Source organism: Bos indicus x Bos taurus, chromosome 3, assembly GCF_003369695.1.
Source record: "Bos indicus x Bos taurus breed Angus x Brahman F1 hybrid chromosome 3, Bos_hybrid_MaternalHap_v2.0, whole genome shotgun sequence".
NCBI lineage: Eukaryota > Metazoa > Chordata > Mammalia > Artiodactyla > Bovidae > Bos > Bos indicus x Bos taurus.
The window spans coordinates 58,333,318-58,359,458 of record NC_040078.1 but is presented as its reverse complement, the minus strand read 5'-3'; the positions used below and the strand labels follow the sequence as shown (position 1 = coordinate 58,359,458).

The 26,141-nt window shown below is 37.0% G+C and overlaps 1 protein-coding gene across 5 annotated transcripts in view; it reads right to left on the bottom strand.

Moving 5' to 3' along the window:
* Window positions 1-26,141, bottom strand: part of COL24A1 (collagen type XXIV alpha 1 chain) — a 391,998-nt gene that overhangs the window by 99,088 nt on the left and 266,769 nt on the right. For all 5 annotated transcript variants that reach the window (XM_027536666.1, XM_027536671.1, XM_027536669.1 and 2 more), the window contains exons 33-38: window positions 23,246-23,299; window positions 18,036-18,089; window positions 13,968-14,021; window positions 13,264-13,317; window positions 11,924-11,977; window positions 11,676-11,783 (exon numbers count right to left, since the gene is read on the bottom strand). In XM_027536666.1, the coding sequence (XP_027392467.1) occupies window positions 11,676-11,783; window positions 11,924-11,977; window positions 13,264-13,317; window positions 13,968-14,021; window positions 18,036-18,089; window positions 23,246-23,299 (378 nt within the window). The remainder of the gene's footprint in view (window positions 1-11,675; window positions 11,784-11,923; window positions 11,978-13,263; window positions 13,318-13,967; window positions 14,022-18,035; window positions 18,090-23,245; window positions 23,300-26,141) is intronic.

The window sequence follows — 26,141 nt, the reverse complement described above, 5'->3', positions numbered from 1 at the left end:
CTAGCCTCAGAAAACCCGCTGAATTTAGAGACCAAAGCGGTTAAGTTCTATTGCTGTGGTTCCAGCTGCATCCAGAGGTTGAAATGATCGTTGCACTAACGTGAGACTTGTTTGTGGTTAACGTGGACTTTTTAAGAGAGGGTGATTAACATTTACAGAGGTTAACGACGTGAGCATTTAAGCCACACTGCTCTAGTTTCATATTTTGGCTCTGTCACCTAACAGCTGTATGACTATAGGTGGATTATTTCACCTCTAAAGGCCTCAGTTTCCTGTTATATAGCAGGGGTGTTATTAATACTTCTTCAAAGAGTTACTAAGACTGAATGAGAAAGGACTAGACTTATACTTGAAGAGCTCAAGAAATGTCAGTTCTCATTAATTTCTGTTGCCTTTTCAAAGGGTATTATGTAATAATTAAATATGTATAAAAGATGATTAATAAAAGGTATAATAAACACCCAAGTGTCTACCACCCACTTTAAGAAACAGAAGCTATTCACACACACATTCAAAAATACACACAAGACTGAAGTCCCATATATGCACTTATATTTGCAAACATATCACCTTCTCTCCTCACTCAGGTGCAACCATTGTCCTCAATTTATCATTCCCATGCATTTATTTACACTTTTACTCCATTTGTATATATTCCCAAGCATTATATGCTTATTTTGCATCTTTTGAAACTTTCAATAAGCAGTATCATATTTTACACATTCTTTTGAAATTTTTTTAGAACAAGATTTTGTTTTTGAAATTATTTAGTGTCTCTACTTACATTTTGTAGTGGTGGTGGCTGTGGTTTAGTCACTAAGTTGTGTCCGACTCTTGTGACCCCATGGACTGTAGCCTGCCAGGCTCCTCTGTCCATAGGATTTCCTAGACAAGAATGCTGGAGTGGGGTGCCATTTCCTTCTCCAGGGGATCTGCCCGACCCAGGGATCAAACCTGGGTTTCCCACATTCCCACATTCCTACTGAGCTACAACATTAAATAGTAGGATTCCATTTTGTAATCAAACCACAATTTATTTAGCCATGTCCCTAGTGATGAACTTCTGGTAGTTTTTTTTTTTTTGTTTTGTTTATGCTACAAACAGTCCTTCAGTAAACACTCTTGTACCTACCTCTATATACCTTCGTCAAGAGTTTTTTGGGTGAGGGTGTATACTCTGGAATTGGATTGCTGGCTTGCAGGATACATGTACCTTTCAGTACATAAGATTTTGCCAACTTATTCTCCAGAGTTTTAGCCTATTTACATTCCCAAAAGCAACCTTTAAGAGTTCCAATTACTCCAAATCTTACATGTTTGGTACTATCAGACTTAAAATTTGTCCATCTCAAGGGAGCAAAATGATATATTATTATGGATTTCAATTCACATATTCCTGATTATAAAGGAAGAATGAATATCTCTTTATACAGTAATTCAGCATCTATATGGGAATCACTAGTTCCCATCTTTTGTCCAGTATTCTAGATCCAAGGCCTCCTCATCCTTGCCACCACTGCAAACACAGAGTCAGTATTAGGAAGTAAGAAAAGAGGGAGGTGGAAGACTGATACATTTGAGAGACTAAGCATCATAAGAGTCTGAGCTTTACCCAAAGAGACTACTAAATTATAGGAATAGATTGAGCTTTTAACTGAATTGGATATAAAAGTTTCCTTTCTTTCTCTTTCAATTCCCCAACCACTCCCCACTAATCTAAGTTAGGGCTTGTGAGGAAAACCAGATTAACCAGAAATAAATGTTATATTTGCACATGTCAAAGTACCAATCTGTAACCCTATTACACACGTAATTGTAATGAGCAACAACTCAGTTGCTCACCTAAAACTCAGATTTATTCTTTATTATGCTTTCCTTCTTTCTCAACAGCCAAACCATGAGCAAATCCAGTCAACTATATCTCCAAGATGTCTTGAATCTGGCTAGTATTTTCTATCTCTATTGCTCCCCTGCGTTCCAAGTCACTCTATCATTTTTTCGCCTACATGACTGCCACAGCCTTCTAAGTGATTTGACCCACGTTTACCCTTAGGTTCCATTTCTTCAGAGTGACCCAAATGATCATGAACAATTTTAATCAAACATCTCTCCTTATGTAAAACCTTCCAAATGGCTTCCCATTGCAATCAGAATAATCTTCAAACCTCTTATCATGGTCTATAGTCCCCTATGTGATCTGCCACCTCCTATTTCTCTGACATCCTGTTTTCCAGTTATTTACTACTTGGACCCTTCCTTTTTTAAAATAGCGCATTTAATAAATACCCTTTCTACCTTGGGACATTTGCATTAGATGTTTCCTCTGCCTAGAATACTCCTTTTCAGATAGTCACATGATTGGCTTCTTTTTATCTTTAGGCATATAGCTCAATGTAACTTCAGGTGGTCCTTCTGTGGCCATCCCAATTAAAGTAGCCCCTTTATCAGGGCATTCAAAATCCCATTACCATGTTTTATTTTCCTCATAGGGCTTATAACTATCAGAAATTATTATTCTTGTTCACACTGTCCTTCTACACTGCATGTTCCATGACAGCAGAGATCTTGTCTGTTTTGTTCATTGTTGTAACAGTGTCCAGAACTGTGTCTCATATATAATTGATGCTTAATAAACATTTAATAAATGAATGATAGAATGCATGCCCAAAGAAGAAAATATTTAGCCTTAATCAGCTGGTCTACTAGATATCTATTTGTAAATAGATAACACCTTAAAAAAATTTACTATCTGCTGGAATTAAAACCAAAGTTCATGAATAAAAGGCAAAGGATAGTGACATTTTTATACATTTTAGCTTCTAGGAAATAGAACAAATGGACCTGTTAGAAATCTTCTGCACAATAAACTGTAAAACATATTCGAAGAGCTCATTATGTGTGAGAAAAGACATTGCCTGTGTTCTATATTGTATTTTCTTCTGTCATTATAATCAGAAAGATCTCTCCTGGTTCTTTCATTCACTTTTTTTCTATTTAGAGATAGCTTGTTTTTCTTTTTGGGGAGTGGCTGGTTTATTTTTGTGTTTCTTCTGAAATGCATCAGTGATAATTTTCTCCAAATGTTGGCTTTTAAAAGTTTACATGACCCACTGCAACCTATTTCTGTATTTAGAGACTTGCATGGCAGAGTAGAAAAAGGCAATCATTTCTCAATGTGCATGTTTTAATAGATTTCTTCAATGATTACACAAATAAGAATCTCTTTAAACGCATGTCATGTTGACAGAGAATAGTTGCCTCGATGTTCAGCCTACTTACACCACAGAGGACAGATTTGGGATTCCCTACTGATCTAACTTTGTGAGAGTAGCTGTAGTCTCAGAAGTAACACATCACATCCGTTTTTAAAAATGATGTTTTTTTGAGATATAATTCACATACCATATTATGAATCTATTTAAAGGAGTAACCCCCAATCATTCTGGCACCAGGGACTGGTTTAATGGAGGACAGTTTCTCCATGGATGGGGGAGATAAGTATGGTTTCAGGATGATTCAAGTGCATTACATTTATTATGTCATCTCTGATCTGACAGGAGGCAGAGCTTGCATGGTAATGAGAATGGTTGTAAATACAGACAAAGTTCTGCTTGCTCACCTGCTGTGTGGCCTGGTTCCTAATAGGTCCTGGACCAGTAGGGGTCCATAGCCTGGGGGATGGGGACCCCTGATTTGGAGTGTATGATTCAATGGTTTTTATAGTGTTGTGCAACCATCACCATAATTTTAGAATCAATTTCCATCACCCCGTAAAGAATCCTGTACCCAATGGCAGTCACTTCCAGTTTCCTCCCAAGTCCCAGCCTTAGGCAACCCTAATTTGCTGACTCTAGAGATTTGCCTATTTGGGATATTTCCTGTATTATGTGGTCTCTTATGACTGACTGCTAGGCATAATGCTTTCAAAGTTCACCAAGGTTGTAGCATGAATCAATATTTTTTTTTGCATGGATCAGTATATTTTTTATTGCCAAATAATATTTCATTGTATGAACATACTACATTAATTAATAAGCATTTATTAATTGATGACCATTTTGTGTTATTTATTTTTGCCTATCATAAATAATGCTGCTATGAGCATTGATGTAAAAATTTTTGTTTGAATCCTGTTTTCAATTCTTTTGGGTATATGCCAAGAACTGATGGGTCATATGGTAACTCTGTTTTTAACATTTTGAGAAACTGCCAAATTGATTTACAAAGTAGCTGCACCATTTTACATCCAACCAATGATGTATAAGAGTTCCAATTTCTTTACATTCTCATCAACACTTATTATTTTCTGTTTTTTTTTTTTTCCCTCTAGTGGATGTAAGTGGTATTTTATTGTGGCTTTATTGCATTTTCCTAATAGTTAATGATGTTGAGTATCTTTCATGTGCTTATTTGCCAACTCTATATATCTTCTTTGGAGAAATATCTGTTTAAAGACTTTTCACTTTTCAATTGAATTATCTTTTTATTATTGAGTTGTAAGAGTTCTTCATGTATTTTTGGATACTAGTCCCTTATCACATATAATTTGCAAATATTTTATCCCATTCTATGGTGTCTTTTCACTTTCTTGATGGTGTCCTTTGAAGTTCTAAAACTTTTCACTTTAATGCAGTCCAATATATCTGTTTTTCTTTGTTATTTGTAATTTTGGTGTTATCTAAGAAGGCTTTGCATAACCCAAGGTCAAGAAGATTTCCTTCTATGTTGTCCTCCAAGACATTTATAGTTTTAGCTCTTAAATTTAGATCTATGACACAGATTGAGTTAATTTTGTGTGTAGCATAAGGAAAGATCCAAATTAATTCTTTAGTGTGTGGGTATCCAGTAGTTTTAGCAACATTTGTTGAAAAGATCATTCTTTCCCTCATTAAATTTTCTCAGTACATCACATGCTTTTGTAATTCAAATTTATCTTGTTTATTTTTTTCCCTGGAAATTAATTTATCCCTTGAGATAACCAATAACACTAGACATTGTTAAACAAAGTTTGGAAATTACAAAGAATGTTCCCATTAGAGACTATATTTTTCTTCTGCTTGAAACCTTTCAGTGGCTTCTTACTATACTTTAAATAAGGCCAAATTTTTTACTATGGTTTAAAAGGTCCTTCATGATTTGCTACCTACCTATTTCCTCAAGCTCATCTCAAACAACTTTCACTATTCACTCTGCTGTAACAAACTCCTTTTAGTTTTCCAAAAATACCTAGATCATTCTTACTTCCCCATCTTGGTCCTTGCTATTTGACCTACCTTGAAGGATTTCCCAAAGTTCTTTCATTCACTGGCTCCTCTTCACTCTCGAGGTCTCAGCTCAATCCTCCCCTATCTAGAGAAGCCTTTCCTCACTGCCTTAGTGTAAATAGCTTCTCTTCTCGTAACTAGTTGGCTTTCCCCTTCCCTTAACCAGCTGTCCTTTATCATCATCCTGTTTATCTTCATCACTACATTAACCACCACCTGCAGTGATCTTGCCTACTCAGTCTTCATGATACTGTCAAATCTGACATCAGCAACCTTTCTCATCTTGTTCTCCTTGGTATTCCCAAAGCTTAGCAGAGAGTTCTTGGCTCATCCAAGGAACTCATAAACTTCACTGAATTAGTGAATGGAAAAATTTTAGAGTCACAGTTTGTAAAGCTAACAAAAATTTAGAAACTACATAAAAATTCAGAAAATTAAAAAAATTTTTTTAATTTCTAAAAATTTAGAAAATTTCTACAGAGTCACAGTTTGTAAAGCTAACATAAATTTAGAAACATCCAAGCTAATTTTTTTTAAGGCTATGTAACCTTTTCTTCTCAAAAAAAGCCTGTATAGAAGCTAATATGTTAACCAGACATGGAAGAATCTTCTCTGATTCAAGCAGATAAAGAATAAACAAAGTCCTTCCAGTTCAGCATCCTCCTTGACACAATCATCATAGGGGTTCTGCAGAGCGCCAACCCCTTTATTAAGTGTAATGTGTAAACTGAGAAACCAAAGAATGGCTCCCTCAACAATGTACAGCACTTTAGTAATAGACTATGGGTTTGAACAATTCTTGCAGAGTAGACAGTGCATGGTTCTTTCTACTGTGTGTTGCCTTACAACACAACAGTTCAGAACAGGCAAGTCTAAAACCAGAATTATATGAATCACTCAGAAGATAAGGATTTAGATAACCTTTTACTCCTTAATGCCACTGACTTCAGATTTCTAAAGTGATTACTTTTCAGGGTTTCCAAGGAAACTGTCTTAGAAATAAGACTCATGTATACCTCATTCTTTTCTATTTCTAACTAAATATTTCTAACTATTCCTCTCATCTTTTTGACTTCACTTTTAAGACTCTACTGAAAAAGCTTCTTTGAAAAGTGTGCATTATTTAATTTCAGATTCTCTTAAGATATTCACTCCTACCTAATATTATACCACCCTACACAGATGGGAAAATTAAACTTCAATAAATCCAATCAAGTTTTCTTGTAAAGGAATAAAACAAGACAATTTCATTTATACCTACTTAGCTTTAGAGTACATAGCTTCACATCTGTTTAGATCTTAAATACCAGGGTGATACACTTTTTAAGAAATGAATGATGGCAGATGTTTTTTTCACAGAAGCTTTCAAGCTCTTTTTCTCATGCAGAGTTATGCATTTAGACAACTGAATTGTCTGTTTTAGAGCAGATTTCAAGCATGAAATACAATATGTTCTCCTTTGTTCAAAGAGTTTACATCTTGGATTTGGGAATTTGTTACTGATGTTTCCCTTGCCTTATTTTTCTATCCAGATTTCATTTACCAATCTTTTAGAAAGTAAAAAGAACATCTCTTTACTTGGAACAAAATTAATATTTTTCACTCTCTTATTTTTTAAAAGAATTTTTAAGGTAGCATCTTTGTGACATTGCCTAAGGAAGAATTATTTTGAAGTGCAAAAATAAATCGAACATCAGGCTGCCTGATTAAGCAATAGCTCCTTGGGTCATAAAATTCTTTTGAAAAAATATGCCATGGTATTTTTATTGAGCTTATGAGCTAAAAGGCATTTAAAATTCCAAGAAGAACAACAAAAAGAATAAAAAAGAAATGCACATGTGTTGTTACTAAAAAAGGCACCAAAGATGTGTACAAGGCAGGATTATTCCTGGGAAAAGTTATGAAGCAGATGAAGTCTGTGTTTATCATTTTTTCATGTCTTGTTTTGAGCCCCTTTTTCATCTCTGTTCTGCCCATCACCATTTGTCATGCTGCATCATCCCTCTGGGATTCCTGGCTGTGTTGTCCTACGGCATGAGTAGACCTTTTTGTTAGTTCTGTATCCTGCTGCCCTCCCCACCACCACTCCAAATAACTTTAGTATTTTCTTAGGGAACTAGGCCAGTTGTCTGAAAAAAAAAATCTATGCTAAAATATTAATAATTATTAATGACTTTCTTATATAAAAACAAATTTGAGAAAACTTCTCAGGAAGATAACCACATTTACTCAGTACTTGTTATTTGGCTTCTCTGTGGGTCCAGTCCTGATGAATCCTCTAAAAAAATTAAAACTATCAAGAATCCTAGAAACCCAGGTCTCAAGAAGTGTGGCTTGGAACCTGAGGGTGAGGCTGAAGCAGGTTCTTGAATCACAGAGACAGAATAGCCACATTAGAAGCTGAAGGAAAGGTTTCATTTGGGTTGCATTGTCTTTTCCCCAGGCCAACACAGCACTGCAGAGTGAACCCATTTGATCTATAGCTTCTCCTGTGGAGAAAAACAGAACCCAAAGTGGATATTCAGCCCATCTACTGTTGCAAGATGTTTCCAGAGTTGCCCAATCAGGTCTGCATGAGGATCATTTGGGGAACTTGAGGGCCTGACAACTGGGGAAAAGATGAGATGGGCAAAGGGGCAAGACTTACAGTAACCAGCACTAAAGTATTACTGGACTTCATCTCTGCTTGTAGCAGCACCTGAACAGAGATCCCAGCCAGTGGTCTGCCTATCTGCAGAACTTAGCTGGTGGCACTGTCTGATCAGGGAGCTTGGCTGCAGTTCTGCATGATTTGGAAAGTGAAGTGAAAATCGTTCAGTCGTGTCCGACTCTTTGTGACCCCATGGACTGCAGCAAGCCAGGCCTCCCTGTCCGTCACCAACTCTGGGAGTTTACCCAAACTCATGTCCATTGAGTTGATGATACCATCCAACCATCTCATCCTCTATCGTCCCCTTCTCTTCCTGCCCTCAATCTTTCCCAGCATCAGGGTCTTTTCTAATGAGTCAGCTCTTTGCATCAGGTGGCCAAAGTATTGGAGTTTCAGCTTCAACATCAGTCCTTCCAGTGAAAGCTCAGGACTGATTTCCTTTAGGATGGACTGGTTGGATCTCCTTGCAGTCCAAGGACTCTCCAAGAGTCTTCTCCAACACCACAGTCCAAAAGCATCAATTCTTCTGTGCTCAGCTTTCTTTATAGTCCAACTCTCACATCCATACATGACTACTGGAAAAACCACAGCCTTGACTAGACGGACCTTTGTTGGCAAAGTAATGGACTGTATAGTCCATGGAATTCTCCAGGCCAGAATAATGGAGTGGTGTGGGTCCCCAGTCAAATGTTCATACCTGCTCTTGAGCCTATGGCCCTGCCTGGGCAGGTGAGTAATTCTACAACACTGCTCAATAGCTAAGCATGGGCTCCCATCCTGCTTGACCAGAAAGCCTCGTCTGAAAACTTAGGCAGCTGTAGAGTCCATACTACAGCCTTGCTCAGGTAGGGAGCCAAGCCAGCAGAGCAGGGAATCTGAGCAGTGACCCTGGAAAGGCTTGGAGTCCAGTCTAAGTTAAATACTTCCCAGCTGTGGGGTCCAGCTAACAGCCCTATTCAGCAACAGTTTCACCTACAGCCTGTCCAACTATAAAAACAGCCTGTAACCTCACCCAGGCAATGTAACTCCATCCTACCATGGAGTATTATCTGTGAGATGCAGCTGGATGCTCCACTTAATCAGAGAGCCTGGCAAGTGACCTCATCCAACAAAGAAGCATAGCCAGTGCCCTAACTGATTACAAAGCAACTCTGTTCAAACCTGAGGCACAGCCTGTAGCTCCATTCAACTGTGGAGCCATGTTTGCAGCTCTACCTGAATATGGGGTCCTACCAGGGCCACATCTGCCTAGAGAGTATAACATGAGGCCTTGCCTAATTGCAGAATCCAACAAGTGCTACTGTCCTTCCAGGGAACATAGCCTGAGATCATACCCTACCAGAGGTAACTTCAGAAGCCAGTTAATGGCCCTGTCTGACATGGAACCGAGCCAGCATACCTACCCAACCAGGGTGCCTATTTAGTGGCCCTACTACTATGTAGAGACTAGCCAGGTGGCCAACCCAACTGCAGAGACCAGCCAGTGGCAACTCTCCTGTTGCCTCACAATATGGGTAGGGACCCCACTAAACTGGAGATCTCAGTAGCAAGCTGTGCCTGCCCACAAACACTATAAGCAGACCCATCCAGTTTCCTCAAGCAAAGAGACTGGTGAAGGTCCTTCTCTGCCAAAACAAACCTATAAAATCTGGAAGAGGAGATCACTTACTCAAATGTGCAAACAACAATGCAAGGATATTATGATCATAAAAAAAACAGGTAAATATAACAAAATCAAAAGAAACTTAAAATACTGCAATAATTGAAATGGAAGTCTGTGAACTGTCTAACAAAGAATTGAGAATAGTGTGTTAGTTGTGCCTGACTCTTTGTGACTCCATGGACTGTAACCCTCCAGGCTCCTCTGTCCATGGAATTCTCCAGGGAAGAATTGTTGTTATTCAGCTGCTAAGTTGTGTTCAACTCTTTGCAACCCCATGGACTGCAACACACCAGGCAAGAAAATTCCTCTTAGAAAAGTGCAGTGAACTTCAAGAATACATAGACAGATAACTAAATGAAATTAGGAAAACAATGTATGAGAAATTCAACAAAGAAATAGAAATCATGAGAATAAACAAAACAAAAATCCTAGAGATAAATACCATGATTGAATTGAAGAATTCAACAGTTTCAACAGCGGACCTGACCAAGCAGAAGAATCAATGAACTCAAAGATAAGTGATTTTAATTATCCCAAAGAGCAAAAATAAAAAAGACTAGGATACTTATGGGAAAGCATCAAGTAGGACAATATTGTGCAAATACCAGGAGAATAAAAAAAGAAATGAGCAGAAAGAATATTTAAAGATATAATGGCTGACAACATCCCAAACTTGGGGAGAGAAATAGTTGTCCAGATTTTTGAGGCTCAAAGGATCCCAAATAGGTTGAATCCAAAAAGGGCTACTTTGAGACACATTATAGTCAGCACTCAGTACCTGCAGGTTTCACAACTGCAGAGTCAAACAATGAAAATATTAATAATATCAATATTTTTATTAATATTATCAAAATATTAAATACAAATATTTTTTAAACATTCCAGAAAGTTGCAAAACTTCAATTTGCCATGCAATGACAATGGTTTACATAGCATCTATACTATATTTATAACATATTTACATAGTATTTATTTTACTAGTATATAAGTAATCTAGAGGTGATTTAAAGTATACAGGAGAATGTAGGTAGGTTATATGCAACTACTATGCCATTTTATGTAAGGGACTCAAGCATCTGAAGAGTTTGGTATCTGTGGCAGTCCTGGAACCAATCTCCCATGGAAACTGAGGGATGACTGTAATTATACCATCAAAGCAAAGAGAGAATTTTAAAAGTAGCAAGAGAAATGTGACTCATCACATATAACAGCTCAAATAAAACTATAAGTAGGTTTCTCAGTACATATTTTACAGACCTGGAGAAAATGAGATAACATCTTTATAATATGGGAAGAAAAACAAAGCCCTCTTAATGAAGAACACTATACCCAGAACTCGGAGAAGGCAGTGGCACCCCACTCCAGTACTCTTGCTTGGAAAATCCCATGGACGGAGGAGCCTGGTAGACTGAAGTCCATGGGGTCGCTAAGAGTCGGACATGACTGAGTGACTTCACTTTCACTTTTCACTTTCATGCACTGGAGAAGGAAATGGCAACCCACTCCAGTGTTCTTGCCTGGAGAATCCCAGGGACAGGGGAGCCTAGTGGGCTGCCGTCTCTGGGGTCACACAGAGTCGGACACGACTAAAGTGACGCAGCAGCAGCATACCCAGAACTGTTCTTCAGGAATAAAGGAGTGATAAAGAGTTGCCCAAACAACCCAAAGCTGAAGAGTTCATCACCACTAAACCTGCCTTACAGAAAAATGCTAAAGGGCATTCTGGAAGCTGAAATAAAACAATGTACCATTGTAATCATTTAGTAATATTTATGTATATATATCAAATCAACATGTCATGTACTATAAACTTATATATGTCAATTATATCTCAAAGTGAGAGAAAAAATTAAGAAGTTCAATAGCCTGTGTGACACATGGGAAAAGGATCTTTTTTCCTTGGATGTTAGGAAGGCTGATAATCAGTGCCTGGTTTGTCCCTCACTCAAGCCATAATTCTACACTTTCAAACACCAAATGGACAGGGGGTCAAGAATGTGTGTGTATGATTCACACGTGTGTGTGTGTGTGTGTGTGTGTGTGTGTGTGTGTGTGTAGAAGGCTGAGTTCACTGAGTATTGAACCCCGTGGTACTCACCGGCGGGCCCATCAGACCTGGTCCACCCAAAGGCCCTGTGGTCCCTGGTAAGCCTGTCTCTCCTTTTTCTCCATCCTCTCCAGGAAGTCCCCTTCCTCCTGGGTTCCCCTATAACCCAGAAAAAATTTTAAGAAAAATTATACCATGCAATAAGGAGATTTTTGCTGGCACATAGAAAATTAAGTATAATATTTTAAAGATTTCTCAAAAACATCTACCTTAATTATAATGTTAAAAGCATAATTTACCTTCAGTCCATCTTTACCCTGTAGACCTTCTTCTCCAGGAGCTCCTGGTTCACCCTATTTGGCAGCAGAAAATAATATCTATTATGTTGTTAAATCATTTATCCTAATTTTTATTTTTTGCTCCTCGTATCCATAGAAGTAGCAGTTTTATGTACGTTTATTCCTACTTCTACTTTATTTATAAGGACTACCTGACAATATAATAAACATGATTTAATTTGCCCAGAATAACTCTGAAGATGATATAAAGAGTTATAGCACTGTAAATTCAAATAAGAGGGTCCTGGAATATTAACAACTTTAAGATAATTAAGGGTAATATATATTCATGTGGTAGCTTTGGAAACAGACACCTACATCTACATTTCTTAAAGACTGTAAATCCTGAATCTCATAAAATTATAGTAGCTTGCTTTTCTGAATTTACATGGATTAATACAACTTAATTCAGTTAAAATCAGTGTACCAGATTTTTAGGTCTGTGTTTTCTCTCTAACACAGGAGAAGCAAGCCCTGGTACATTTGGAAGCTGTCTTCCCGGCTTAGAACTTGCAGAAGTAAATGTAGAGCTACACTTTATGAAGTGATTAAAGAAGTACTAGTTCTCCTGTGACCTGAACCATTTAAAAATAAATTAGTCAGTGTCTTCACAGCTGCCCATTGCTCCCACTGCTGATACTTCCATTACCCTCACCTCATACTGTCTGTGCCCCTGAAAAAAAGAGGAAAAATGAACAAGAAAGGAACTGGATGCAAAAAACATCTCCCAACTTTACCTCTCAGTAAAAAAGAAAAAAAAGAAAGTCTCTTAAAATTATCTTGGCCCCTGTTATCTTGGGAAAAAACTTACCACAGCTTAAATGAACCACTGTCTATATTAGAATGTAAGCTATCTCATTATAATTATCTAATTATTTCTTTGAAACGTATTAACTTTGCATGCCTTTAGTTTTTTGTTTTTCTAAACACAAATTATGTTTCAATGCCTTATCTGTTCTTGCTAGGTCAAGAAACAGCATGAGAGCTGATCATTAGTATTTGTGAATTTCTTCTTCATGCTAACATCAGTGACATGCACAGTGACCCCACGCATTTGGCAAGGACTCTGCTGAGTACATCTGATTCTGCGAAAAGAATGTGTGTGAGGTTAGGGCTCTCAATGCTATTAAATAATAATGTGAAGAGTTTAGCATGCAGCTTTTCAAATTATGAAATAAAGACAAACATTTTCTATAATACAAGAGAAGTTTTCTATACAATCGTTTAAGTCTTTACACTGAGTTTTCAATTGCTAAGATAGGTGGGCCAGTGCATCAGAATGGTTTCTAGTAGGCACTTACCCGTAACCCTGGCTCCCCAGCAGCTCCAACACTGCCCACAGGTCCAACATCTCCCTGAAGAAACAAAGGAGAAGATTAAACTCTTTTCTACTAAAACTGCATGTCTGCATGTCTAATAATTATGGAGGGCATATTATGAAGATAGGGGTTCCAAAACAGTGTTTGTTCCTTTTCTTCAGATTATTTATAATAATTTTGCTTTTTCATTTGTGCTTGTGTGTGCTCAGTCACTTCGGTCATGTCTGACTCTCCGTGACCCCATGGACTGCAGCCCGCCAGGCTCCTGTGTCCATGGGATTCTCCAGGCAAGGATAATGGAGTGGGTTGCCATTTCCTTCTCCATTTCATTTGTATTCCTTCCCATATATACGTGTGTGTGTGTGTGTGTGTGTGTGTGTGTGTGTGTGTGTGTGTATGTAAATACTCTTGCCTGGAAAATCCCATGGACAGAGCAGCCTGGTAGGCTGCAGTCCATGGGGTCGTGAAGAGTCGGACACAACTGAAGCGACTTAGCAGCAGCAGCAGCAGCATACATATATATAGATAAGTAAATAATATTTTTGACTCATTTGAGAACACTTTCTATTTTTATATACTATTCTTTACCTGCTTCCAAGATAGTGGGTGTTCACCACAATATGGCAAACATAGTGGTCAGTGGTGAAAGGTTTGAGACCCTCTCCTTGACTATTAAGGGCTGTTACCTTTGTGCCTGGCTCGCCTTGCAGACCAGATTCCCCTTCAGTACCTGGTGGTCCCTAGAAGAGAATGATTGGCACATTGTACACATTCCTTCACCAATATTACTACCTCATCTAGTCCCCAGTTTCACCCAATCTGTCAGCACCCCTTGGCTTTTTTATTCTTAGGCTAAATCCAATGGTTGATCTTCTGATCTCAGTGGTACCTCCTTTCTTATGCCAATCTTGGAGTAGCATTTTGAATTGCCTTCTCTATTTCCATTCCTAGTTGAGTATCAGTGGAAAAATTATACTCTGTGCAAAGTGGCATCATTACATATTGAGAGGTATAGTGACTAAGAGACTGGGCTCCCTAAGTGTGAGTGTGGGCTCTGCCACTACTACTACTTACTGCTCTTGAACAAGTTGCTTAACCATTTCATGTCTCAATTTCCTCATTTGCAGAATGAGAATAACCGCATTACCTCACTGAGTATTGTGAGAATTTACTAATATGATAAAATACATAGATACTGCTAGGCAAATAGAAATTTCTCTGAAATTGCTACCTATTATTAACCACATCATTATTAATCTGATGCAAATTCAAAGTCTCCCACTTCAGCTTGACTTTTAGTAAGGTATACTTGCTTTTACATGTCTTTAACCATTTTCCTCAAACACCATTCTTTTTTTTGCCCACACCATGGCATGTGCCATCTTTGTTTCTGACCACGGATCAAATCCACACTCCCTGCATTGGAAGTATGAAGTCTTAACCACTGGACTGCCAGGAAAATTCCCTCAATCACTATTCTGGCATATTTTCCTCAATGGATCTACTCAATCCCTACTTTGTATCACAACAGAATCGTCTCCTACTCTGTTAAAAACAACAACAACAACACTTCAAATTATGAGCTATGACTTCTCTCTGCTTTCTTTAGGTTCAGAGGATGTAGCATTGTATAGGTTATCAGCACTGGCTTTTGAATCAGGTTTGGATTCAAAACCAATGTCTGCTTCTTGTTAACCGTTTACCTCGGGCAAAGGAGCAGATTATGATGAACATTCTTCTTACTTGTCTCAGGAAAGAATATTGCCATCCATTCTGTTGCACCTAGAAATCTGGAAATAATTTTTGACTTTCTTTTCCCTTTGCTTTTCATAGCCCACAAATATGCAGTTTCTCCAGAATTTATACAACAAACATTTCTCAAATTCATTTCCTTCTCACATAGTTCAGGCCTCTATCATTTCTTACCTAGTTCAATGCAACAGCCTTTTAGAAGGTATACATGTCTGCATTCTTGACTTCTTAAATATATCCTCCTTGAGGCTGCTAAAATGATCTTACAAAGATACACAAGACTTTATCACTGCCCAGTGCCCTTACAGTGACTTACTATAGCCCATAACGTATGAACGTTTAGGGACTTCCCTGGTGGTCCAGTGGCTAGGACTCTGCACTCTCAATGAAGGTGCTTAGGTTCAATCTCTGGTCAGAAAACTAGATCCCTCATGCTGCAACTAAGAGCCTCCGTGCCAGAACTAAAGATCCCACATGCTGCAACGAAGATCTGGCACAGCCAAATAAATATTTAGGAAAAAAAAAAAGATAAATATTCAAGCTTCTTCATGGGTATGTAAGACTTTTTATTTGACCCAATCATTTCTCTATAATTTCATCTATCCTTACTCCTTATTTTGACTTTAAGAATCTCTACTACCTCATGTTTGCATGTTCCTCCTCATACTATGCTGTGTACCCTTATTCTCTCTTTTCATACGGTTAACTCATACTCGGGCTTCTCTGGTGGCTCAGTAGTAAAGAATCCGCCTGCCAAAACAGGAGATGGGGGTTCAGGAATTGAAGAAGATCCCCTGGAGAAGGACATGGTAACCCACTTCAGTATTCTTGCCTGGAAATTCTCAGGGACAGAAGAGCCTGGCAGGCTACAGTCAGTGGGGTTGCAAAAGAGTCAAACATGACTTAGTAACGAAACAACAAACTCATACTCATTCCTTAAAACTCAGTACCCTGCCTTTATCTGAACACAGACAAGTCTTTTTCCCCTTATCCAGTTATGGCTATGTACCCACTACTGTACTCTTATAAAGTCCTGTGAATGTCTCCATCTTTGGGTCTAACAGATTGAAGTATAATCATCTTTTACATGATTATCTTCTGGAATAGATTATAAACTGCTGATGGAGTCAGGGATCATATCTCAGCCACACTTGGATTTTCAGTGAATACACAGTGCATAGCAAAAAGGCATTGCATAATCACGGGATTAGAGGAGGAGAAGTTTTATTGGAATGTGGCTGAACAGGTCTGCAGAGGTTAGACAATGCAGAACACTGTTTCACATGTTAAGTAATTGGCATTTTATTAAAGACTGAGAGCTGATAAAAATTTCAAGGACAAGGAAGATATGACAAAGATACACTGGCAACAAATAGCTAAGGAATAATAGCAGCTGAAGGAGACATGGAATAAGGAGCATTGGCAATAGGAACACAAAGAAAACGAAAGAGTTGAGACACTGGTGGGAGCTTATTAAAGGGAAAGCACAGCAGATCGGACAGGATGAAGGAGGAAGAGGAGTCTGGGAAAGCTCTCAGTTTGAGGTTACTGGACATAAGTGGCATCTTTCAGTGAGATAAGAATAAAAAGAATAACAGTGTGAAAGTGATGGGTTTGCTTTAGATATTTTGAATTTGAGAACTTTGTAGGCTATCTAGGTGCATATACAGAAGACAACAGGAAATCAATAATTAAAGCCAAAGGGAGAGGCCTCAGTTAGAGCTATCAGATAGCTTTTCTAATGCCTTTTCCTTCTCCAGGGATCTTCTTCATTCCTGAACCCCCATCTCCAGTTTTGGCAGGCGGATTCTTTACTACTGAGCCACCAGAGAAGCCTGAGGAGTATGAGTTAACCATATGAAAAGAGAGAATAAGGGAACACAGCATAGTATGAGGAGGAACATGCAAACATGAGGCAGTAGAGATTCTTAAAGTCAAAATAAGGAGTAAGGATAGATGAAATTATAGAGAAATGATTGGGTCAAATAAAAAAGTCTTACATACTCGTGAAGAACCTTGAACATTTATCTGTTTTTCCCCTAAATATTTATTTGGCTGTGCCAGATCTTCGTTGCAGCATGTGGGATCTTTAGTTCTGGCACGCAGGCTCTTAGTTGCAGCATGAGGGGTCTAGTTTTCTGACCAGAGATTGAACCTAAGCACCCTGCATTGAGAGTGCAGAGAATGTTCATCATAATCATAATCATCATCTTGGGGTTGATGGGCTGATTATGATCTGCACATCATAATCATAATCATCATAATGTTCATCATAATCTGCTTCTTTGCCCAAGGTAAATGGTTAACAAGTAGCAGACATTGGTTTTGAATCCAAACCTGATTCAAAAGCCAGTGCTGATAACCTATACTATGCTACATCCTCTGAACCTAAAGAAAGCAGAGGAAAGTCATAGCTCATAACTTGAAGTGTTGTTGTTTTTAACAGAGTAGGAGACGATTCTGTTGTGATACAAAGTAGGGATTGAGTAGATCCATTGAGGAAAATATGCCAGAATAGTGATTGAGGGAATTTTCCTGGCAGTCCAGTGGTTAAGACTTCATACTTCCAATGCAGGGGGTATGGATTTGATCCCTGGTCAGAAACAAAGATGGCGCATGCCATGGTGTGGCCAAAAGGAGCCATAAGGAGTTTATTATTCTAAAATATATCTTGAATGAGTCACTTTTCAATATTCTGCTATAATGGAGTGAAGGGCTATCAACATTAACTCTAAATCAGTAAAGAGAAAGTTATATTTACTTTTTGTTCTGTTATTTAAATGAACTGTTAAAGAGAAAGTTACATGTATAAAATTAGGCCCATACAACAGTTATCCCTGCTTTTAATAGAACTTGAGATTTTATTTTCTGAATATTAAATAAAGTACTATAAAATTATTCTTCAAAATATATAGCTAAGATATCAACTTTACCCTTGAAAAGTCTTACAAAAAATACTGAGTACCGATGAACCAACAAGAAACAACCCCAAGAAAAATTACCTCAGCACCCATTTCTCCAGGAGGTCCAGCATCACCTTGTGGTCCTCGTGGTCCCTATATTAAAACAAAATTTAAGATGTGAGAAACAAAGTTCACTCTATATTTCAATTAATATGTGCATATAATTATAATATATCATATCTACCAACACATAATACATTTATCAATGTATTACTTTACTCCGTATAGTGAAGTGAATTCGTTCAATCGTGTCCGACTCTTTGCGACCCCATGGACTGTAGCCTACTACGCTCCTCCGTCCATGGGATTTTCCAGGCAAGAGTACTGGAGTGGGTTGCCATTGCCTTCTCCAGAGGATCATACTAAGCTTTTGGTCTTTCTGAAAAATAGTACAAAGAAGGTGATTTTTAGATTCAGAAAATTATAAGATAGTTAAAATTCTATGAGCTTATATTCCATCACAATTTTGTACACACTTCACTTTAAAAAATGTATTAATAGGAAAAATGTTGTGACATGGTTGGTTATCTTAAAATGTTTTTATAAGTTATTGTATTAATATTCATTTAAAGTATTCAAAAAGTATGGAAACTATAAAAAGAAACAGATTAAGTAAATGCATCTGTAATTCTGTCTACAGAGATGACCCAGGGATCAAACCCAGGTCTCCCGTACTGTAGATAGATGCTTTACTGTCTGAGCCACCAGGGAAGTCCCTTACTCTGTATAAACAAAATTAAATCTTTAGTTGATTCATCTTTTTTTGTTAATAATACTAAGCTTTGTTTGGATTCAAAGGAAAAGGAAAGAAAGGATGTGCCTTTCATTTTCTCATTCCCTAAATCACTCATTCATTCAATAAACATTTAATATAGTGCCCAGGGCTTTCAGAATTATCTTATTTAATGAGTATAACAATCATGTGCATGTGTGTCATTAGTGGTGTCAACTCTTTGCGACCCATGATCCATAGCCCACCAGGCTCCTCTGCCCATGGGATTTTCCAGACAAGAATACTGAGTGGGTTGCCATTTCTTCCTCCAGGGGATCTTCCCGACCCAGGGATTGAACCCGTGTCTCTTGCATTGAGCAGGTGGATTCTTTACCAACTGCACCACCTGGGAACCTCCCATGACAATCATAGATCTACTTAATATTCCTGAAAAATATATGGCAAACAAAGTAGCATTTTTTAAGAAGCAAATATATGGTCTCCAATGAAATGAAAATATGCTTGAGTTTGCTAGATGATATATTTTATCACAGTAGTGAGTCCAGTTGAACAATTCTTCTATTTCATATGAATGACTGTAACAGTGTTTACATGGGATAATCACTAGGGCGCAATAAAATGCATGTGGGACATTTATGGAGATCTTTTCCCCTGTAATACTTAATAGTATAAGTAAATAAACACTAAATAATTAGTGTGTGAAGCCATTTAACTATCCAAAATTACTTTAGATAGATTAACACTTGTTCAGTAAGTATTATTCACTCAGTCGTGTCTGACTCTTTGCAGCCCCATGGACTGTAGCCGGCCAGGCTCCTCTGTCCATGGGATTACCCAGGGAAGAATAGAGGAGAGGGGTGCAATTTCCTTCTCCAGAACACTTATTTGACAACTGCAATTTAATACTATGTTTCCAGCCACCCAAAGAAGGTGTTTGCAGTTTTTTGTCTTTCTGAAAGATAGTACAAAGAAGGTGATTTTTAGATTCAGAAAACTATAAGATAGCTAAAATTCTATGAGCTTATATTCCATCACAATTTTGTACACACTTCACTTTAAAAAAATGTATTAATAGGAAAAAAGTTGCAACATGGTTGGTTATCTTAAAATGTTTTTCTAAGTTGTTGTATTAATCTTCATTTAAAATATTCAAAAAGTATGGAAACTATAAAAAGAAACAGATTAAGTAAATCATCTGTAATTCTGTCTACAGAGATGACACTGTAAATATACTTGCATATTTCCTTCTAGTTCTTTTGTGGGAGCATATTTATAAATAACTATCTGTTTAATATTTAAGAGTCTATTATAAATGCAAATATTTCATATTATAAATATTTCACAACAAAAGTGTCCAATAGCTATATAATATTATATTCCATTTAACATTCTGCAGTACTATGATTTAATAATTTTCTTAATGCTAGACAGTTATATTGTTTTTAATTCTTCTTTACAATAAAAGTTTGCTTTATAGGCTTTATTATATACAAGTTAGACTGTAAGTGAATGTTAAGTCTGTTACATCAGAAAATATTGCCAAATAGTTGAGATAAATATTTGAATTAGAATGAAACGGTTGGTATGTAGGTATTACAAATTTTCTTACTCAACAGCACAGCCATTAAAGGTTTTAAGAAGTCACTAATATTTTTCAATTATGGTTTATTACATGTTATGCATAGTATTTCAAAATTTATAGATTCTCCTCAGAATGTTGTTTTACCCTAGTAGAAACACACTGAGAGAAACATGATAGCATTATTTGCTCATAACCTCAAGTCAACTTTCAGAAAGGCTGCAAAAATTAACGTTCCACAATGTATAAAATTATAATCTATTTCATTAAATTCATACCAGCATAGAATATTATTTTATCAATAAGTTACTTTTTAAGTTTTTCATTATTGATGGAGCACCTAGTATCTTAAAATTTTATATGTTTGACTACCAGTGAGGTTGAATATTCTGTCATTTGTTTATCAGATTTTTGTAATATTCTACATGTTGCCTGATCATGCTCTTTGCCCATGTATTTTGGGAGTCATTTAAAAAATTTTGTAGAGTTCTTTATATGTTGTGGACATTAACTCTTTCCTGTCCTGTTTTACTGATAACATTTGCCAGTTTGTGACTTGTCATTTTATTTTAAAAATATAATGTTAAAGACAACTTCGCCCCCTAAATATGTTCACTATGGAACACTTGAATAGACATAAAAGTAAAAATTACCCCAAACCACCATTTAACCCTTTTAACATTTAGTGTATCTCCTAAAATCTGTTTTTTCATAATTGTATTTATTTATTTTTGGTTGCACTGGGCCTTTGCTGCCACATGTGGGCTTCCTCTAGTTGCAGCGAGTGAGGGCTACTCTCATTGTGGCATGTTGGCTTCTCGCTGTGGTGACTTGTTACGAAGCGCGGGCTCTAGGACACGAGTTTCAGCAGCTGTGGTTCAGTTTCAATGAGAGATAACCTACTGATACTTCAAGCCACAACCTTAGAAACCATACTTCAGATATTTCACATACTTTACATCTTTCTCCTGTTGATTTTATCTCATTTGGAATATTTTATACCTACTTTTTTCTCTGCTAATCAGAAAAGTTCTACTGTATCTTATCTGGACTGTTGTAACAGAAAGGCTTTCTTGGTCCATTCCTATTTGGTTTGGGTGAGCTTTATGAAACAATAAGACAATCATAAAATTAGCCCTATCCCTTCAATGATATCCCATTGTTTTTAGGCTAAAAATACATATCTTGGGAATGGGGCTTATAGAGTTGCATGTGTTTTGTCCCCTGCCTCCCTTTCCATCCTCATCTTGTACTTACTTCCCACTCGATTCCCTGTGTCACAGTCACACTGGCCTTCTTTTAGATCTTCAGATTAATATATAAGGCTTTCTCCCAGGTCATGACTTCTCTCTGGAATGACTTTTCCCCATATTTGCTTAAGTAACCCACTCTTCATCCTTCAGTTCACAGCACAAATTCTCCTCTTCCGGAAGTTTCCCTAACCCTAGATTAAGATGGTTTATTTTGTTATACATTCCCTTAGATTTTACTAGGTAGCTCAAATATGTGAAACAAAGCCCATCACACCCATTACAAATTGCTTTATATTTTATTTACCAGAGCCACTGACCCTGGGACCTGAATGTCAATTTTTAAGCTTTTTCAGCCATTTAGTCATTTACAGTTACAACAGTAAATCTTTTTTTGTATAAAACTTGATATTATCTCTGTTGTTGCCATAGCTCCGTTGATAATGCTTATTGTGACTTAAATGCATTCTTTATTAAGATTAGTTTTAATGTTGTTTCACTTCAGCTAATATTACCAGCTAAATGATTACATCATTGGGTATATGGTTATACCACTTCTGGTTAGTGCTGTTTAACAAATATTCACTAGATAGATAAATATGCCAGATATTGTACTAGGAAAGAGGATGGCAAAGATGAAAAAAAATGGTCTCTGACTTCAAGGAGCTATAGTCTCTTTAGAAGAAAGAGATATTTAGATATTTGCATGATTTTTGATCAAATAAATATTAGAATTGGGAAGGCAGGTTAAGAGATACAAACCAGAGAAAACTGAGAAGAATTTAGTTTGATAAAATCAATATCACATTTAAGATTCTATATTTGGAAAAATTACACACATAGCCAAATCTTTACTTATTGTTTGAAGAGCTTATCCCACAGGTTAAATATATAAAGCAGGAAATGAACACAGATGGGTAAGAATAGTTCTTTGACTATTAGAATTTTCCCCTTCATACTAGCTAAATGAACTGTGCAAAAACCACTTATAAACTTTTGTGTCGTGTGATGGATAAGATCAACCACACAGTAGTTTCAAAAACTATTTGTATTGTAAATCTTAGGAGCATGTTACTGCACATTACAGCTGATACCATTAGCCAGAAGAATGACTTCATAGGCAATAAAGAATATATTGTGAGAAAGAAGGTGTGGCAAGGTATTTCATTTTCACAGTTCATTTTCCATGGAGAATCTATAACTGAGTCATATGTATGAAAATGTGATGTAAGTTTTTGAATTATTGACCTAGCATTTCTGTCAAGTTTCCACATTTTGGCCCATTACGTGTAGAGTCTGGCTTCTCTATATGGTCTTTTATTATAGAGTTGCCCTCATAAATGTGATTTTGTGTGTGTGTATGTGTTGGGGGAGTATAATAATTATTATATAAGCAGAAAGCTGTTAAGAAAAAAATTCTGAGTCAATAAAACAATTATATTTGTTTAAAATAGAAATACATGAAGTTTTAATGGTTTCAGATAAACAGAATCAAATTTGACTTTATGAAACCAGGAAGGCACTATAAATTATCTTCACAGCAAAATATTCATTCTTATAATTAACTGCTCATGATAAATGTTGATTTCAAAAACATACCAGCCACAGAACAACAGAGCAATAATAAGAGACAGGTAAAATACATTATGAGAAAAACACAATTAGAAATACATAAAAGTATACTTACTGGTTCTCCTGTAAGTCCCCTGTCTCCAGTACTCCCTGGGGGTCCTTGTAAACCCTGAATAAACAAAGGTAAAGCTTAGAGAAAAAATGATGTTAAAGCTTAGAGAAAAAATGATGTTTGAAAATGTTTTAGTTTTCATACCTCAGCTTTCTTTTACAATCCTCCCATCTGATTTTTCTATCTTTATCTATTCTTTATTTTTTATTTTGTGGTAAAATATGCATCACGTATAATCCACATTTTAATAATTTTAAAGTGTGCAGTATGTCTAAATTTAGAGTGCTGTGGCATTAAGTATATCCACATTGTTGTGTTCACCATTATTACCACCATCCACTTTCAGAATTGTTTATCTTCCCAAACTGAAACTCTGTACCCATTAAATAGCTCCCTATCCCCCACCAGCCTCCCCTGGCAACCACAATTCTACTTTCTGTCTCTATGAATTTGACTTAAAATAGTCAAAGTAGGTGGAGAAGGCAATGGCAACCCACTCCAGTACTCTTGCCTGGAAACTCCCATAGGCGGAGGAGCCTGGTGGGCTGCCATCTATGGGGTCTCACAGAGTCAGACACTGAAGCAACTTAGCAGCAGCAGCAGCAGTCAAAGTAGGTAATTAAAGGGTCTTATATACATGGAATCATACAACAATATTTCTTCTTTTGTGTCTGGCTTATTTCATGTAGCATAATGATCCATCCATTTGTAGTATGTGTCAAGACTTCCTTCTTTTTAAGGTTGAATAATATTCGGCTGTATGTATATACCACATTTTGTTTATCCATTAATCATCAATAAACAATTCAGGTTTTCTACACTTTGGTTATTATGTCTAACACTCCTATAAGCGTTAATATACGAGTATTTGTTTGTATCTGTACTTTACATTCTTTGGGGTACCTAGAAGTGAGTTATATGGGTTGATGGATTAATATATAATTCTATGTTCAACAATTTGAGGAGCTGGCTAAACTGCTTTCCACAGCAGCCCCACCATTTTACATTCCCACCAGCATGGCACAAGGATTCCTATTTCTTCACATCCTTGTCAGCACTGATTATTTTTTCTTCATATATAGGTGTAGGGGTGTGTGTGTGTGTGTGTATGTGTGAGATAATAGTTACCCTGGGTGGGAAGTGGTATCTCAGTGTGGTCTTGATTTGCATTTACCTAAAGATGAGTCATACTGAGAATCTTTTTATATATTTATTGGCCATTTATAGATCTCCTTTAGAGAAATGGTTACTCAAGTCCTTTTGCTCATTTTGCCATTGTTGTTTATTATTCTATCAATGAGTCATAGGAGTTCTTTATATCTGTGTGTATGCTCAGTCACTCAGTCACTCATATCCAACTCTTTGTGATCATGGACTGTAGACTGCCAGGCTCCTCTGTCTATGGGATTTTCCAGGCAAGAAATAAAGGAGTGTGACTTATGCTCTTATAGCCTGGGAAGGCACAAGAGTGTCAGAACCTAATGACCAGAAAAGATCAAATCGGACCTCTCCAGTGTTCTTTATTTTATCCCATTTTTACACCATGCTATCCATGGTAACATAAAATAGAATCTTAGACATGGAGGTATATTCTAAAATGATATGTAAAGTGAAAATTGCTCTGTCATATCCTAATCTTTGCGACCCCATGAACTGTAGCCTGTCAGGCTCCTCTGTCCATGGAATTCTCCAGGCAAGAACACTGGAGTGGGTAGCCGTTTCCTTCTCCAGGGCATCCTCCCAACCCATGAATCTAACCCAGGTCTCCTATATTGCAGGATTCTTTATTGTCTGAGACACCAGGGCTATAAAACTCTAAATCTAATTCCAGGTCCTCTTTGATCCTTCCATTCAAAGTATAATTGAGCATGTACTGTGTACCAGATACTGATGATTACTAATGATATATAAAATACTGCCCTTATCTATTTGCAATTTGCTACTCCTACTCTTCTAAATTATTGCCTTTGGGAAGTTTGGCAATTATATAGCAGATCACAATTATCCTTTTATCTTAAATTTAAAATCTAAAAATTGATATTAAATTGGAAGATATTAAAAATTTCCAGGAACAAAGAATCTAAGTTATAATCATCAATGCTATGTTTAGTTACATATGATTGTCTGATTAGAGAAAGTAGTTGTTGTTGTTTGGCTGCTCAGTTGCGTATGACTCTCTTGTGACCCCATGGACTGTAGGGGCTTCTCCGTCCATGGGATTTTCCAGGCAAGACTACTGGAGAGAGTTGCCATTTCCTTCTCCAGGAGATCTTCCCAACCCAGGAATTGAACCTGTGTCCTGCATTGCAGGTGGATTCTTTACTGCTGAGCCACTGGTGAAGCGATTAGAGAAAGGCAGATTTGTAAAATCTTGTGGACTCTCATCTGACTAAGACCATATTTCAGTCATGAAAATCACATGTTACCCATATACTCCTAAATTAAGACCAGATCAGTATAAGGGATCCCTCTATGCCTGATACACCATTTGAAACATAAAGCACTTAGAACCTTAAATAATACTCGCACAATTTGCTTTGTAAAGTGTGTCTGCACACAATATTAAGCTTGATATGTACTTTTAATACTGTTAATGCTGCATAAATGCTGTTTGGCAAAGCTATGAAATGATGTAAATGGACCCTAATTATTTTTATCAGAGATGAAAAAGGAAAGAACAAGCTGGCACAAAGTAAAAATTCCTTTTAAGGCTTTTCAGATTCCCTTTAAGGCTATAAGGCTACTGAAATACCTTATCTGTAGTACAAATCCTTGCTCCATGATGCATATCAGCAATGATACCAGTGGTGCCAGGAGGATAATGACTATAGTGGTTGCTATTTATTGAGGGCCTGTGCTAGGAACATAATGAGCATGTTTTTGGTTTTTTTTTTAATAA